The 14393-nt window shown below is 33.2% G+C and overlaps 1 protein-coding gene across 1 annotated transcript; it reads right to left on the bottom strand.

Moving 5' to 3' along the window:
• Window positions 1-4881: 4881 nt before the first annotated feature.
• On the bottom strand, window positions 4882-7502 carry LOC131031240 (beta-fructofuranosidase, insoluble isoenzyme CWINV2). Its single transcript, XM_057962295.2, has 6 exons — window positions 7376-7502; window positions 6414-7282; window positions 6119-6286; window positions 5770-6029; window positions 5568-5658; window positions 4882-5332 (listed from the first exon to the last, which is right to left on the bottom strand). The coding sequence occupies exons 1-6, from the start codon at window positions 7482-7484 to the stop codon at window positions 5138-5140; spliced, it is 1692 nt and encodes a 563-aa protein (XP_057818278.1). The 5' UTR covers window positions 7485-7502; the 3' UTR covers window positions 4882-5137.
• Between the last annotated feature and the right edge of the window lie 6891 nt (window positions 7503-14393).

The raw sequence follows: 14393 nt of genomic DNA, 5'->3' as shown, positions 1-14393 counted from the left end.
GATTTGGGAAGACAAATTCATGGAGAAACACAAATGTATCCACAGTTTCAAACTATATAAGACTTCCCATCTTTTACTCGCAAATTTGCATGAAAAACAGATTTATTTTCCTTCCATCAGCCCGTTGCAGTTAATTGAAAACTACTAGACTTGTCTTGATGTGAGAAACAAGGAAGAGATTCCTTCCAACATTAAAATTCAACCCCACCAATAACTGAGAGTTATTAGGTACAAAATTGAAAACCAACATTTCCCTCTTCTTTCCAACTTTTGACTTCTATTTTTAGAAACTTTTTCAAAATTGTAACTATTCAAACTTAATTATCTGGAAAAAAATGCTTCTTGCAAATTTTCATCACTCCTTGTAGCTCTTTTACATTTAGTGTCTTATTGTATTTTAACTTTATCATCGGGTTCTTGATAAGAGACTTCAATTTCTTATTAACATCTTCCAATTGTGGTAGTTCAGCTTGCATTATTTCCAGATACTTCTCAGTTGACATTATTTCCTCTATGATATGTGAGGAGCAATTTTTATACATTTTTTCCTTGAAAGACTGGATCACAATCGCAACACTAGGTCACAATCGCAACACTCTCCTTATCCAACCTCTCATTTGGAAGAGTCCCATGTAGACTCTCAACAAACTCTTCCATATGAGATAATAAAGAATGAATAGAATTAATTTGTTTGATTATTTTGTCTCGGGCCTTTATGTATTCCTTAATCACCATCTTGGTGGCCCTTATCAACTCCATTAATGTGTCTCTATTGACATCCTCCTCCAAAATTGTCTTTTCGTGCAATAGGTTCAAATCAATCTTCTATATTTACCAAAGTGTTGGGAGATAATATTCCCACAAAGGAATTGAATCTTGAATGTTAATTCCTTCCCTTCCACTCCCTTGCAAGAGGTCATTTAATGCAATTAACTGAGCTTGTAATTGGTCATAATTATTCAAAATCTAATGAATGACATTTCCTCCTAGTTTTTCAATCTCAACCCTCCAATTTAGAGCTATAGCAGTAAAAGAATCTATGTTCATGCATGTTCCAGATAGTCCTTGTGTAATAGCAGCTTGGAGGCTTGTGGAAGGAGAAGTTGAATCTATGGAACCCAAGAGTTGGTTGATATATTTCTTTAATTCAATGTTCTAAGCCTTCAACTCTTCTTTGGTCTCATCCTTTTTGTCCATTCTCCAAAAGATTTGATCCACTGCTTACTTGAGAGAATGTTTCTCCCCTTATTTTTCTCCCCTAAATCCAGTCCTTAGATATGGTAATCTTCTACCCTCATCTTCTTTTCTGGTTTGTCCACCTATGGAACGACAATTTGGACCTTTTGGTGCTCGAATTCATCTATTGTTACTACTACTAATTTCCTTGCTCGATTTTTGGTTTGTGGACTCTTAAAGGTTTTTTCTAACATAGAGAAATTTGTATTTGTCAATTCCTTATATCTCCTTTCTCTACGAGCAATTGACTACGCAAGCCAGGCAGGAGTGGAACTAGTTCTTTCTCCTCTTATTTGCAAGGCATCTTCAGAGTCTTGGTGTTGGTGGTCTTGTTCTTCTTCTCACTTCTCTTCTTTATCATGCTTTTCCTTTCCTATATGCTCTGCGGGTCTCTCAAAATGAGCCTTGTTGTTGTAGAAGTTCTTCTTACACATCTTCTTGCATTTGTTCATTTATAACACTTTGTTCCCCATGTGTCATAATTTGATCCATTTGTTGTTGGGAGCCGGCAGGAGGAATATCTTGGCTCCCTCCTTCCACTTCACCCAAGTCCTTGCCTACCATAGAAGGTAAAAACATCCTCAGTTACATTATCAAAAACTTCAACATTAGGAGCAGCTTTATGATATGTTTATTGTTCTTGGCCCAAAGGAAACTCTACGTGTTCATGCTGCACTTCAAGCACTAGTTTATTGATCTCAATTCTCTCCCCCCGTTCTTCTTCATGAACCTGTTGTTGTGGTTCTTCCTCCTTTTGAAGCTTAGCCTCGGTATCTATCTTCATAGAAGATAGTATCTTGAGGTAGCTCTTGAGATGAAGGTTCTGCAGATGAAGATGGCAAAGGACCTTCTCCCTAGAGAGTGGAGACTTGTGGAACATTAGAAGTTTGTGAGGCAGGGTTCTCTTGTTCTTGTTGTGAGGATTCCATCCTTGTTCTTTTCTTCCTAATCAATTGTGGGTTAGGGTCTTCCTCCTCTTCTTCCTTCGACTAGTCTCTTATTAGATTAATTGGAGGCACCCCTAATCTTCTAAATACCTTAGTCCATTTTACTAAGGCAACCCTTACTTCCCCATTTTCTTCATCCTTTATGGGTAGTTGATCTGGTCCTTTGATGTACTAAAGGAGTCATGTAGTCGATGCACTAGGAGGGTCCTTTCTCTTACCAAATTGGGCAGGATTGGTTGGGGAAGGTGCAACTTGTTCTATCTTCTTTTGTTGCATCTTTTTATGCACCTTCAAAGGAAGTTGCTCCACATAAGGTCTGACATGACCTATTGGGTTTCATGCATGTGAATGCTTCCTAAAGGAAGAGGGTCATAGAGTTTCTTCTCTTTTGTTGTAGCAGTTGGTTCTCCCTATGATGGAGTCTCCACTAGATGAAGCAGATGCATAGGGTATAGATTACCCATCCATTTCTTGGTCCAATGCAATGCATCCTTAGCTCTTAGTTTGATATCCTCTTTCTCTACTAGTTTGGGATCGAAATGATGAATTGAGATTTTAAAAAAAATTATATAGAGGATGTAAAACATTCCCATCATCAGCTTTTCTGAGTTGTTCAAAAACCCATAAATTTTCCATCTTGACTACCAAATCTAAGCTCAACCTATAGTAGTCCCTGACTTGGACTTCATGATCATCTATGCAATTAGCCCAATAATCTTCAATGTGTAGCATATGTTTAAAATGAGAACCCGTAACCTTACTAAACGTGCCCACTGAATCAAACTTATCTCAATCAATTCTCAAAATCTCCAAAGAGAATTCAAGAAACTCTACCTCTAAATTCCTAGCCACTTTCATATCTAAGCATGAATGTACTCCCACATTGGTTGGAAGCTGGAAAAATGGCTTATGCTTTCTCTTCACCAACTTGTGGGCATATAAATTAATTTAAATTTTTAAAGGAAATTGGAAAAGAGAAGAAGACATATTGAAAACCTTGAAAAATAATTACTGTAAAAAATATTAATCAATTCAATATATTTAGCAAATTATTTAAATAGTACTACAATATTCACAAATATTCAAAATTTAGTAATCAAATCAATTTTATTTTACTTGATTATCATTATAATTTTTAATTAAAATATGAGTTTGTCTACAATTAAATTTATCTTTATGTCAATTGCATGCTCTCCTTTACATTTATGCCAACTATGCTTAACATTCTATTAATTCAAAGATTATTGTTTTTTAAATACATAAGTAAAATATATGAGTTTGTTTACAAATAACTTTTTCCTCCATCTCATTTACCTTTATGTCAACAACACTTAACATTCTATTAATTCATATATAATTCATAACAATTGTTTTCATATTTGAATATTTACATCAATTTTATTTTACTTGATTATCATTATAATTTTTAATAAAAATATATAAATATGTTTACAATTAACTTTTTCCTCAATCTCATTTACCATAATGTCAATTACATGCTCTCCTTTACATTTATGTCAACTATGCTTAACATTCTATTAATTCAAAGATCATTTTTTTTATAAATACATTAGTAAAATATTTGAGTTTGTTTACAATTAACTTTTTCCTCCATCTCATTTACCTTTATGTCAACAATGCTTAACATTTTATTAATTCAAATATTATTCCTAGCCCAAATTGTTTTCCTATTTGAACATTTATCCTAATTGTTAAAAATATCCATCCTATAAAAATATCATCCTATTAAATACCCATCCTATAAAAAATATCTCTCCACGTACTTTACATATATTTATTTTAAAGATAAGTATACCAGTTTTATATTATTCTATTCTTATCCTTACCAAAAAAAATCTTTACACGTACTTTCATGTTTGGGTCCCATAGAGAGGGGCTTCAATGAGTATAATTTTTATTAGGATATTTTTATTGGAATGATCCCATGAATTTTGTAGTGTAATTTTTAAAGTTTGAGCTCCAAAATTTATGGAAATTCAAGTCTCGTGAATTTTGTTATATAGCATAATCAATTCATGTGAAAAAATAAATATTAAAAAAAAATTAATTGATTGACAAATGATTGGAAAAAAAATTAAGCTAGTGGAAAAATTTCTAACCTCCACATTTTCTATTGACTCAAATTTACTGCCTTAAAAAGTGGGGTCAATTTTTTTAAGATAAGATTGCCCTAAAAAGGGGTATCAGTTTTTTTAGGATAAGATTTCAATTAATCTTATAGCACTATTTTTTTACTTCATGGGACCTTGCTCCTTAAAAATAGATCTCATCCTAATATCTCTTTTAATAATTCTTTTAGTCAATAAATAATTCTAAAATAATTCTATATAAAATAAGTGGAAATTCCTATTCTTATAAATTTTAGAAAAGATATACTTAAGATATTTATTTGAATTCATTCTTGTTGATTATAAATATTTTTCCTAATTCATTTAAATATAAAATAAAATTGTAACAAGAGTAAATGAAAATTATCTGGATATAGTAGAAATAAGAAATAAAACTAAACAAAAATTAGTTTAAACAGAACCTTCAGATGATATGATCTTTTGAAGGTGATTTTAAAATATTTTTAATAAATAATTATTTTATAATTTTTTTTTTATAAACCGAAAAGAAAATAATGCGCCATTTGGAAAAAAAAGCGCACCTTAAAAGGCACAACTAACAAAATAACTGACAGTCGCAGAATAGCTGGTTGCTAACATTATAACTGCTGTAGTACAATACAAAATGGATAACAAATCTGATCAAAAAGGGGAAAAGGCAGCACACAAACAGGCTGTCAGAATACCAACACAAACATCACAATAGAAAATTTCCCAATTATTTAAGAAAGCTTGGCGGCCCCGCTTTTGTAATCAGCTCAAGTGTTTTAGACTGTAAAATCAAGCAAAACTGCAAAATAATTACAGTCCACGTAATGTTATTCTCTACAGAATTGATGAATATTGTTGACGGGCCTCTTTCATATGCCATGCTCTCAACCTGCGTATAATAACATTTGAGTCTCCATTATTAAACACGAATAAATGGGCATTCTCATTCACTGCCAACATGGGATAGCTCCTTGATGTAATGCAAGTTTTGCCCCCCTCTGCAAAGCTCTCTATTATACTGTGATCCACCTGTTCATACAGTTACACTACATCATTTAACTTTCAATCAGAAAGAAATCAAAGCTTTAAGAAAATGGAAGACACCAGGTTGGTCATAAGAGTGTTCAGTGATTCAAAATGTCGATGCAAAAATTAGCACACAATCTAATCTAGAAGTAGATATGATCAATTTCATGGATTGTAGAAATTTGATGTCTTAAGAGATCCCAGATTGTAAATCTACTGATAATTAAAATATTCTTACCAGAACTCGCAGAGAGAGGGATTTCTGATGAGGAGACAGGTTTACAAATCCTCCATAGCTTGTTTTGTCCATATCAGTGTCTAAAGATGACCTGTCCATTATATCATTGTAACCATCTAATCAGAGTGACAGTTAATCATTCAGAAAAGGAATCTAAAGTTAATCATTGAATACAAACAGTGCAGAGTGAATGAGTCATAACCTGCTTTGGTCGACACACAAAGCCACTTTCCTTATCCGGTCGTCTGATTTTTGTTTGAAAAATCTGAAAGATACAACGCTTCTTTCTCTCAGATCATCCGATGCCAAAACCATTAGACCAAATCCCTGTGCAGTCCCTTCAACATTTTTACCCCTGCTGCACAACTTTTGGGCATTGGTAAAAACATCCATGTCCTCCACTGTTTCATAGACATGGTCTTCGACTTTATTATCTAACTTGAATTCAACTTCCACATCGACCTGTATACAAAAACCCAATATTAAATTTTTAGAAGATATTATATCATTCACGTGAACATTTTGCTACCCCACTTTGATTATGTACTTACCTGTGCTGCTCCTGAATTTAGTCCATCTATCTTCATGACTGATCCTCTCTTTAATACCACATTATGTTTTGTTACACTTGTGCCCCTCAAAGCTTCCACCTCGGACACAGGCCATTGAATGAGACTGCTCCTGCTGCTACTGTCAAGCCTTACAATCCTCGGTATCCCCTGCAATCAAAATTATAAAGCCCACATAAACCCTGCAAAAGTTATTCACAGTAGTCACGTGGAAATTAATATTTAATGCTGCCCTTGAATACATCAATTTGTGTCTTAAAGATATTTTCAGGATCACCTGAACGGAAGCCCATCCTTTGGTGATATCGTCTGCCACACTGTCAGACTCATTAATCCATCCCCACAAAATCCTTCTTCCCTTATTATCATCATAAAATGTTTTCGAGGCATAAAATTTGCCATAATCATATCTAAGCCCATTTGGGCCCTCCACAGATCCATTGTCAGGCACATATCTTTCCAATTTAGGGAAATACTTGCCCACAGTGTAATAGTCTACCTTGGAATCATCCAAACTGTTCTTCAGCACATGTTTCAGAAAAGGACCCTCAACAGATGCATCAAGGTCATCATTGCCATGGAGGGAAACAGGGTAAAAATCAGGACATTCCCACATTCCAATATGCTTTGCAGAATGAAGTGGGTGTTTTGCCTTGACCCATTTCTTGAAATCTTTGCTTTTGTAAAGCAAAGCCATTCCTCTCTTCTGCTTATCTCTCTTATTCCCCACCAGTACTCGCCATATGTCGTCTGATCCCAACCAGGCTGTAGTTGGGTCTCTGAATGAACTGCTATTGATAATACCCTCAGGCATCATGATAGGATTCTCTGGAACTTTCTTCCACTCCCTTAGTAAAGGGTCTGAGGGATCCTTAGGAACTGCCATGTTTGTAACTTGTACAGAGACATTGGTGTTGCCCGTGTACAAAATAACAGGAGTACCACCCTCTTGCATTTTTGTTGCAGATCCAGACCAAGCACCATTAATGTCATACCATTCATCTGGGTACAGAGCTGCTCCAGGCAAGTGCTCCCAATTTATCAAATCTCTAGAAACTGCATGCCCCCATCTAATCAACCCCCAAACAGCTGAAAAGGGATTATATTGGTAGAACAGATGGTAGTAGCCCTCGTAGAAATATGGGGCTGCAGAATTCAAACCCTATTTTAGAATGCACTTTTATAGAAAAAATAAACTATCAAATAAAGAATAGATTAAGATATGTTATTTATACTCACCATTGGGGTCTTCATCGTTGCTCGATGCACATATTAAATACATCCAGATCAGCATGAAGCATTTGTTAAAACAAATAACCCTCATTACCAGGAAAAATATAACATTCATAATTCTAAGTTACATAAAATTGCTCACCAAAAAAAAGAACCTTTGCAAAATCCATAATTCTACACATACCGTTCATCCAATTCTTCAGAGGCTGAAAGTGATAGGCTGTCTTATGAAAATTGGAGATAGACAGATTAAATATAGGGCTTGGCTTGGCCTTTTGGAGGTCCTCCAAACTGGTTTCGTCCCAGACATGGTGGGAAGCATGGGAGCACACCATCAGAAAAGCAAAAAGAAAGCAACATGACAAGAAAGAACAGCCACCCATTTCAAGGATTGATTGTAGCAGCAAAACAGATCTGTGACACTATAACTTGGTTGAACTAGGCCTTGATTTATAGGGTGCCAAAATCATCTCGTCAAATAAAGCTGGGTAAAATTTGAAAAAATCAATGCATGGATAAGGATGCTTAACTGATAACTAATAGCAGGCAAAGTTTACGAATGAATGACTAGGTGGGCACTCACTGGGCAGGACTCCAATCTCTCGGGAGATTCAATAGGTCAATGGAAAGGACAGAAAAACACGTATATCATAAAGCATAATGTTAAAAAAGCATCAAAGGGACAGGTACCTAATTACTAAAATTGTTATTTATGATCTTTTAAGGCCACAGTCTAGACTTGCAGGCGACGTGTTATCATTCCAAGGCTTGGCTCAGCTCATCACCTTTACCACTTATCACGCTTAGGTGAGAACCCACTAGCTAATTTACATATTTTGTTCTGTTGAAGTTGGATCTGGGACCAAGGGATTAACAAATTGCAAGAAAAACCATAAATTTTTTGGTGGAATTCGGGACTCATCAGGCTTCAATTCGGCATTGGGATTATTAAATGTTCGATTGTATGAAATGGGGAGATTTTGGTTGTGATCGAGAGGTACATTGACAATTGAACCGAGCTTTAACGTTTGTTACACGGACTGGGATTTAGATACAATCTTCTTCCACAGCCTGTGATGTGATAGTTAATGTATGACGTGGAGTGAGTTATGGGCACTGGCTATGCAGCCCTTTAAACAGCACAGCATAGCCTAGGCCTGTCTCGAAGTACCTGCCTGCAAGTACCCTGTTTCTTCTGCCTCGTCGGTGCATCGTGCCCGCCATCTCTTGCCGTGGGTAAGTGTTGTGGGTAAGTGGGGGGCCGACAAAATGCTGGCAGGCTAGCCCCCTCTTTAAAAAATTTTGCTTATAGTTTTGTAAAAAAATTATTTAGTAGTTTATATAATTTATTTAATAATTTTTTATTATATTTTTAGTAGAAGTTAATTTTTTTTAATATATTTTTAACTTTATTTATAGTAGTTTATATATTAAGTTGATATTAACTTAATTTATATAATTAAATAATATGATTAAGTTAATATTTATAGAATATTTTGTATATAATTAAGTTGATATAAACCTAATTTATATAATTAAGTTAGTATTTTTTTAGTTTATATATCTTTTATTTATATAATATTTTTTATATTTTAATTATATCGTTTTATTTATTTTTTATTTTAATTAAATTGATATTAACTTGATATGAGTTAAATTGATTTAATCTAATTGATATCTAATAGATATTAATATCAATAGATATAATTAAGTTAAAATCAATTAGGTTAAATCATATTAACTTATTATATAAATTAGGTTGATATCAACTAGGTGAAATCATATTAAGTTAATATCATATTAACATAGTTGATATTAACCTAATTTATATAATTAAGTTGATATTATTTAACCTAATTGATTTTAACATCAATATAACCTATTTCCTATTGATATTAACTTAATTATATAACCTATTGATATTAACTTAATCATAGAACCTATTGATATTAACTTAATTATATAACCTATTGATTTTAACTTTATCAATAGGTTAAAATCAATTAGGTTAAATCATATAACTTAATTATATAAAGTAGGTTAATATCAACTATGTTAATATGATTTATATAATTAAGTTAATATGATTTAACCTAATTGATTTTAACTTAATTATATCTATTGATATTAACCTAATTGATATTGATATTAATATGTATTAGATATCAATTAGATTAAATCAATTAAATCCATATCAAGTTAATATCAATTTATTAAAATAAAAAATAAATAAAAACAATATAATTAAATTATAAAAAATATAATATAAATAAAATATATTTAAAAACTAAAAAATATTAACTTAATTATATAATTTAAGTTTATATCAACTTAATTATATATAAAATATACTATAAATATTAACCTAATCATATTATTTAATTATATAAATTAAGTTAATATCAACTTAATATATAAACTACTATAAATAATATAGAGTTAAAAAATATATATAAAAAAATATTAACTTTTACTAAAAAAATATAATAAAAAAATTATTAAAGAAATTATATAAACTACTAAATAATTTTTTTTCAAAACTATAAGCAAAATTTTTTAAAGAGAGGGCTAGCCCGCCAACATTTTGTTGGGCCCCCCACTTACCCTGTGATGTTAGGACTTGACACGTCTATTCTGGCTCCAAAACAACAGTACGGATTGACTAAATCCCGTGTTAGTCGCACGTTTTACACCGTCGATTTTGCAATTAACGGTTGTGATTGACTAACCTGTCACTAACACGTTGTACGAAAGGTCTGTTTTGGAGCCAGAATAGCTTCAGCAGTTGTTTAAAGGGTTGCATAGCCAATGCCCTTGAGTTATGTGGGCATTCACTAATGGAGCTCACTGCTATTTTCATGTCAACTCATTCAAGGTTAATAGGTAGTCGTTATCCACTAAAAAATGTTACCAAATATAATTTGGTCGATATGCTAATATGCATTGAATTTTTGAAAAATTGTTAAGAAATTTGTAGAATAAGAATTGTTTGTCATTAATTATGGCGTTCTTTTATTTGAAAGGTTTAATATGGGAATAAAAAAGGAAAAAAAATATGGTGAAATTAGCATATTAGTGTCATTTTTTCTTTAGTTTTAGGTTTATTTTGATGAGAATAATTTAATTTAATTATATATTGATAAATGGTATATTTTTGTGTTAAGCTATGTTCATAATTTCATGTTTATCTATCTTCATTAGACTAAAAGATGGAGTTATGGTGAGAGTAAAAGGTGGAATATAATAACATGAGTGCCTTAACAAGAACTATTAATTAGTGACATATAATAATAATAAAAGTACTAGCATACCTATATTTAAAAAAAAAATTACGTAAAGAATGTCGAGAGATATCAAATTTAAAAATTATTTAACACTCATAAATATGAACAAATCACTAGATTTACTATTAAGAACAATGAAAATAATATAATACAAACAATGAAAACTAATTAGATCAGATTGCAAAAGCCATTGGAACATTTAATCCATTCAAATACAATTCATAAAAGCACTAAAATTGTGACTTAAATGTTAGATTCAATGACAGTCCCAAAGACACTGAGAGGGGGGGGTGAATCAATGTCTAACCAGTTAATGGAATAGTTAAACTTATTTATAACTTTGCAACCCAAATCAATGTACCGGTAAACAAGAAATAATGCAGTAAAGAGAAATAATAGAGACAACATAAATGCACACCATAACACATAATATTTTGGCGAGGAAACCCGATGTGGGAAAAACCTCAGTGGGATTTGTGACCCATAATATTTACTCATTGGCCAATATGAATAAATATTACTTACAATAGGGGTTGCACATGCAGGAAGGCCAACAGCCTAGAGTGCACTGCTCAATGAAAGAGTCTCACTGACTACAATATGGATAATTAAATCCAATACAATGTACTGCTCAAAATAGCATCTCTAATGCTTGGTTCAGTACCAGTTTAAGCTCAGTCAGATACCTTAACCAAAACCTTTCGTTGTCTTTACATAATATCCTTCTATTCCATGCTATTAAAAAAAAGTCCTATCCTTATACAAAATGATCTATAAGATCTCATATATATGTGAGTCTTTTACAATACACCAAGTAGGCTTACAAATAATTAATTACATTTACAATTCATATAAGAAAAACTTTGTCTCATGTCGGCCTGAGTGTCGATATACTTCATTTCCGATTTAATCTGGATGTTGGTGAATGTGTCTGTCAATGTATGATGTCTGTGATGCCGGTGCATGTGTAGAAGCCTGTTACCAGTTGGTTGCTATCAATGACAATATCAACCATTCTCATTAGAGTGTAGAATGCCAACAATCTCCCCCTTTAGCATTGATGGCAACACTCATGAGAAAAATCCAAAACTGTTATCCAAAAGAAGTGTGCTCCCCCTGAGAAAGTGATCTCCTCTGTGCATTTATTTTTTTCCATACTACTCCCCTTTGACATCAATGGCAAAGGATGTCAAAAAGAATCAAAGAATACAAAAATACTACTTCATAGCCTGTAACCGGTTGGTTACAATTTGAAAAATGGCCGCCAAAATTAGATTCAGGCTCTGCATGAATTTGTTACTATCAGAAAGAATGGTCTCTGTCTGCTGGATCATGCCGGTTAGATAGTGCATATGTTGCTCCGGTGACCGTTCTTCTTGAACTGTTGCCTTTGATAGCTCAACCCGCTCAGTAATGAGACTATCCAATCTTGGACCAAGTTTTCTTTTCAGTTCCCAGGCCTTTAACCTTATCCTTTCTTTCTCTTTTTCCAATTTTTTTTCAATCTTTTCCTCATAAGCTGTCATCTCTTGATCAATAAAAGATGTAAGTTTCGAAGAACCTATCATATTATCTGCATTGTCATCTATCTCCTTCTATGTCTTCTTGATTTCCTCATCAATATCTTCAGTCAGGTGGTGAGGTTTGCAAGCTTCTCTATAGAGCTCCTTATATTCCAAAATTGTTGAGTTAAGTACCGATAATAATGAATCCATGTGCTTAATACAGTCTTTGATAGATTTCTCAAAGAATTCACCTTTCTCTTTATCTACTCTTTCCTTTACAGTATCCTCATTCACTTTATCTATGGTTAGAACATTTTCAACAATGAATTTGGACAATGCGTCCAACTTACCTAAAGAATCATTAATGTGATCTATCTTACAAGTAGGTGCAATCATCTTCAAGATAGGTAATGTGTTATTAATAGCCTTAAATGCTAAGGCATTGCAATCTATTATCCTCTTGATTGAATCCAATAGAACATTTGTTATATTAGTGGGTCTGAATTCTCCAATTGATGTGCTTGGTTCTGCAATGGATTTCCTTTCAACAGATACTTGCCCAATTACCTTCACTATTTCCTCCTTATTTCCATCAGTTGCTTCCTCTTTACTTACATTTTCTATCGGTTCCTCTGTCTGTGTATGTACCTTTTCTTCTGATGATTTCTCTGTGTTAGTGTCCTTAGCCTCTGTCGGTTTCTCAATCTTCGGTTGCTTAGCTTGTGTCAGTATTTTAGTCTTCTGAGAGTTAGCAGTGTGTGTTGGTGACTCAGAGATCTCACTGTTCTTAACATTGGTTGCCTTAACCTCTACAATCTCTTTATACACAACAATGTTAATATCTTGTGTATCTATATTCATGGTGAAAAGAATTTCAGACTCCGGGTTAGTATCATCATGTGTTACTTCTTTAGTTGCCTTATTCGGTTGATTGTCTATATGTACCGGTGATGCTGAAGTTATTGGAGGGGTGTCTTGTGCCGATGGAGGGATGTTATTTGTTACCCTTATAGCAGGTACACCACTGATCTTGCCTTTACCTTTGTCCTTTTGGTATACCTTCACAAAAGATTTATCCATTTTCTGTCTTTCCCTTTCCTCTTTCTTTTCCTTTTCAACAAAAAATATATGCCAATTGTCTGTAGTTTCATCAGCAATCTCTTTCACTCTACCAGCCATTAGGCTAACTTGCTGGTGTCCACTGACAAAAATTGACTAGTTTGCTTCAGAAATCAGTTCATCAATTTCCTCTTTAGAGTTTACAGGGTGCACTACCAATAATGCTTCAACTTTTAACTTTTTATCTAATTCCATTACTGACATTCTTTTAGCCTCTAGTCTTAGAAACAAGTAATTCAGCAAATCATCTACAACTTCAATCAAAACCTTCTTATAGATGTCTAGATGCAAAATTATACTAGCTTCTATTGTTTCCTTGTCAAAGTCTTTGTAGGAATGATAATATTGATAATATTTATTTACATTGCAAAGATTGCCATCTTGTGTTATCTTATTTATCAGTTCCTTCGGTGTAAGAGTATCTAGTGTCTTAGGTTGTTTCTTCTTTGGAGTTAGTTTCTTCTTAGGCTCCCTTACAACCTGCTGCTTTTTCCTCAAAGTCCTAGCCATTTTAGGAGAAGGAGAAGGTACTAGTGAGGGTTTCCTCTTCTTCCTCTCAACTCTTTTGAACTCAACTGCTTTTCCACTATCTTTATATGAAGAAGTGACAACCAGTGAAACATGAGCTACCGGTTCCAATCCTTCTAGTTCACTAGTAGATATACCACTCAAGTTCATTACATTTTCCTCAACTTCCTTAGCCATCTTGGATGCATCTCTGATAAACTTTTATCTTCTTTTTCTTTGCTTCTGCATTGATACAACACTCTCAATGGTTTCAGCACTACCAAAAATTTCTTCAGATGGTTCCTTAGGTGCATCAAGAAGTGTTTTAGCATATGCTTCAATAATATTCAGGTCAACTTCATATCCCATTTTTGTTATCATATAGTTCTAGGAGTGACAACTTCCATCCATGTCTCATCTCATTTGATTAAAAAGAAGATTCGTTTGTCATACTTATCTACTATGCTTCGTGGTAACCTTTCTCTAGCCTTCATCTTAGTTTGAAAGTTTTTGAAGTAGTCTGCTATAATGTTGTCACTATTAGAGCCCATACCAATGATAGCTTCCATGATTTGTTTGCCTACCGGGATGTCATATCCAAAGTCCTTA

The sequence above is a fragment of the Cryptomeria japonica genome, chromosome 4, assembly GCF_030272615.1.
Source record: "Cryptomeria japonica chromosome 4, Sugi_1.0, whole genome shotgun sequence".
NCBI lineage: Eukaryota > Viridiplantae > Streptophyta > Pinopsida > Cupressales > Cupressaceae > Cryptomeria > Cryptomeria japonica.
Note: the sequence above shows the minus strand (reverse complement) of the source record. Positions and strands in the feature narration are given on the sequence as shown.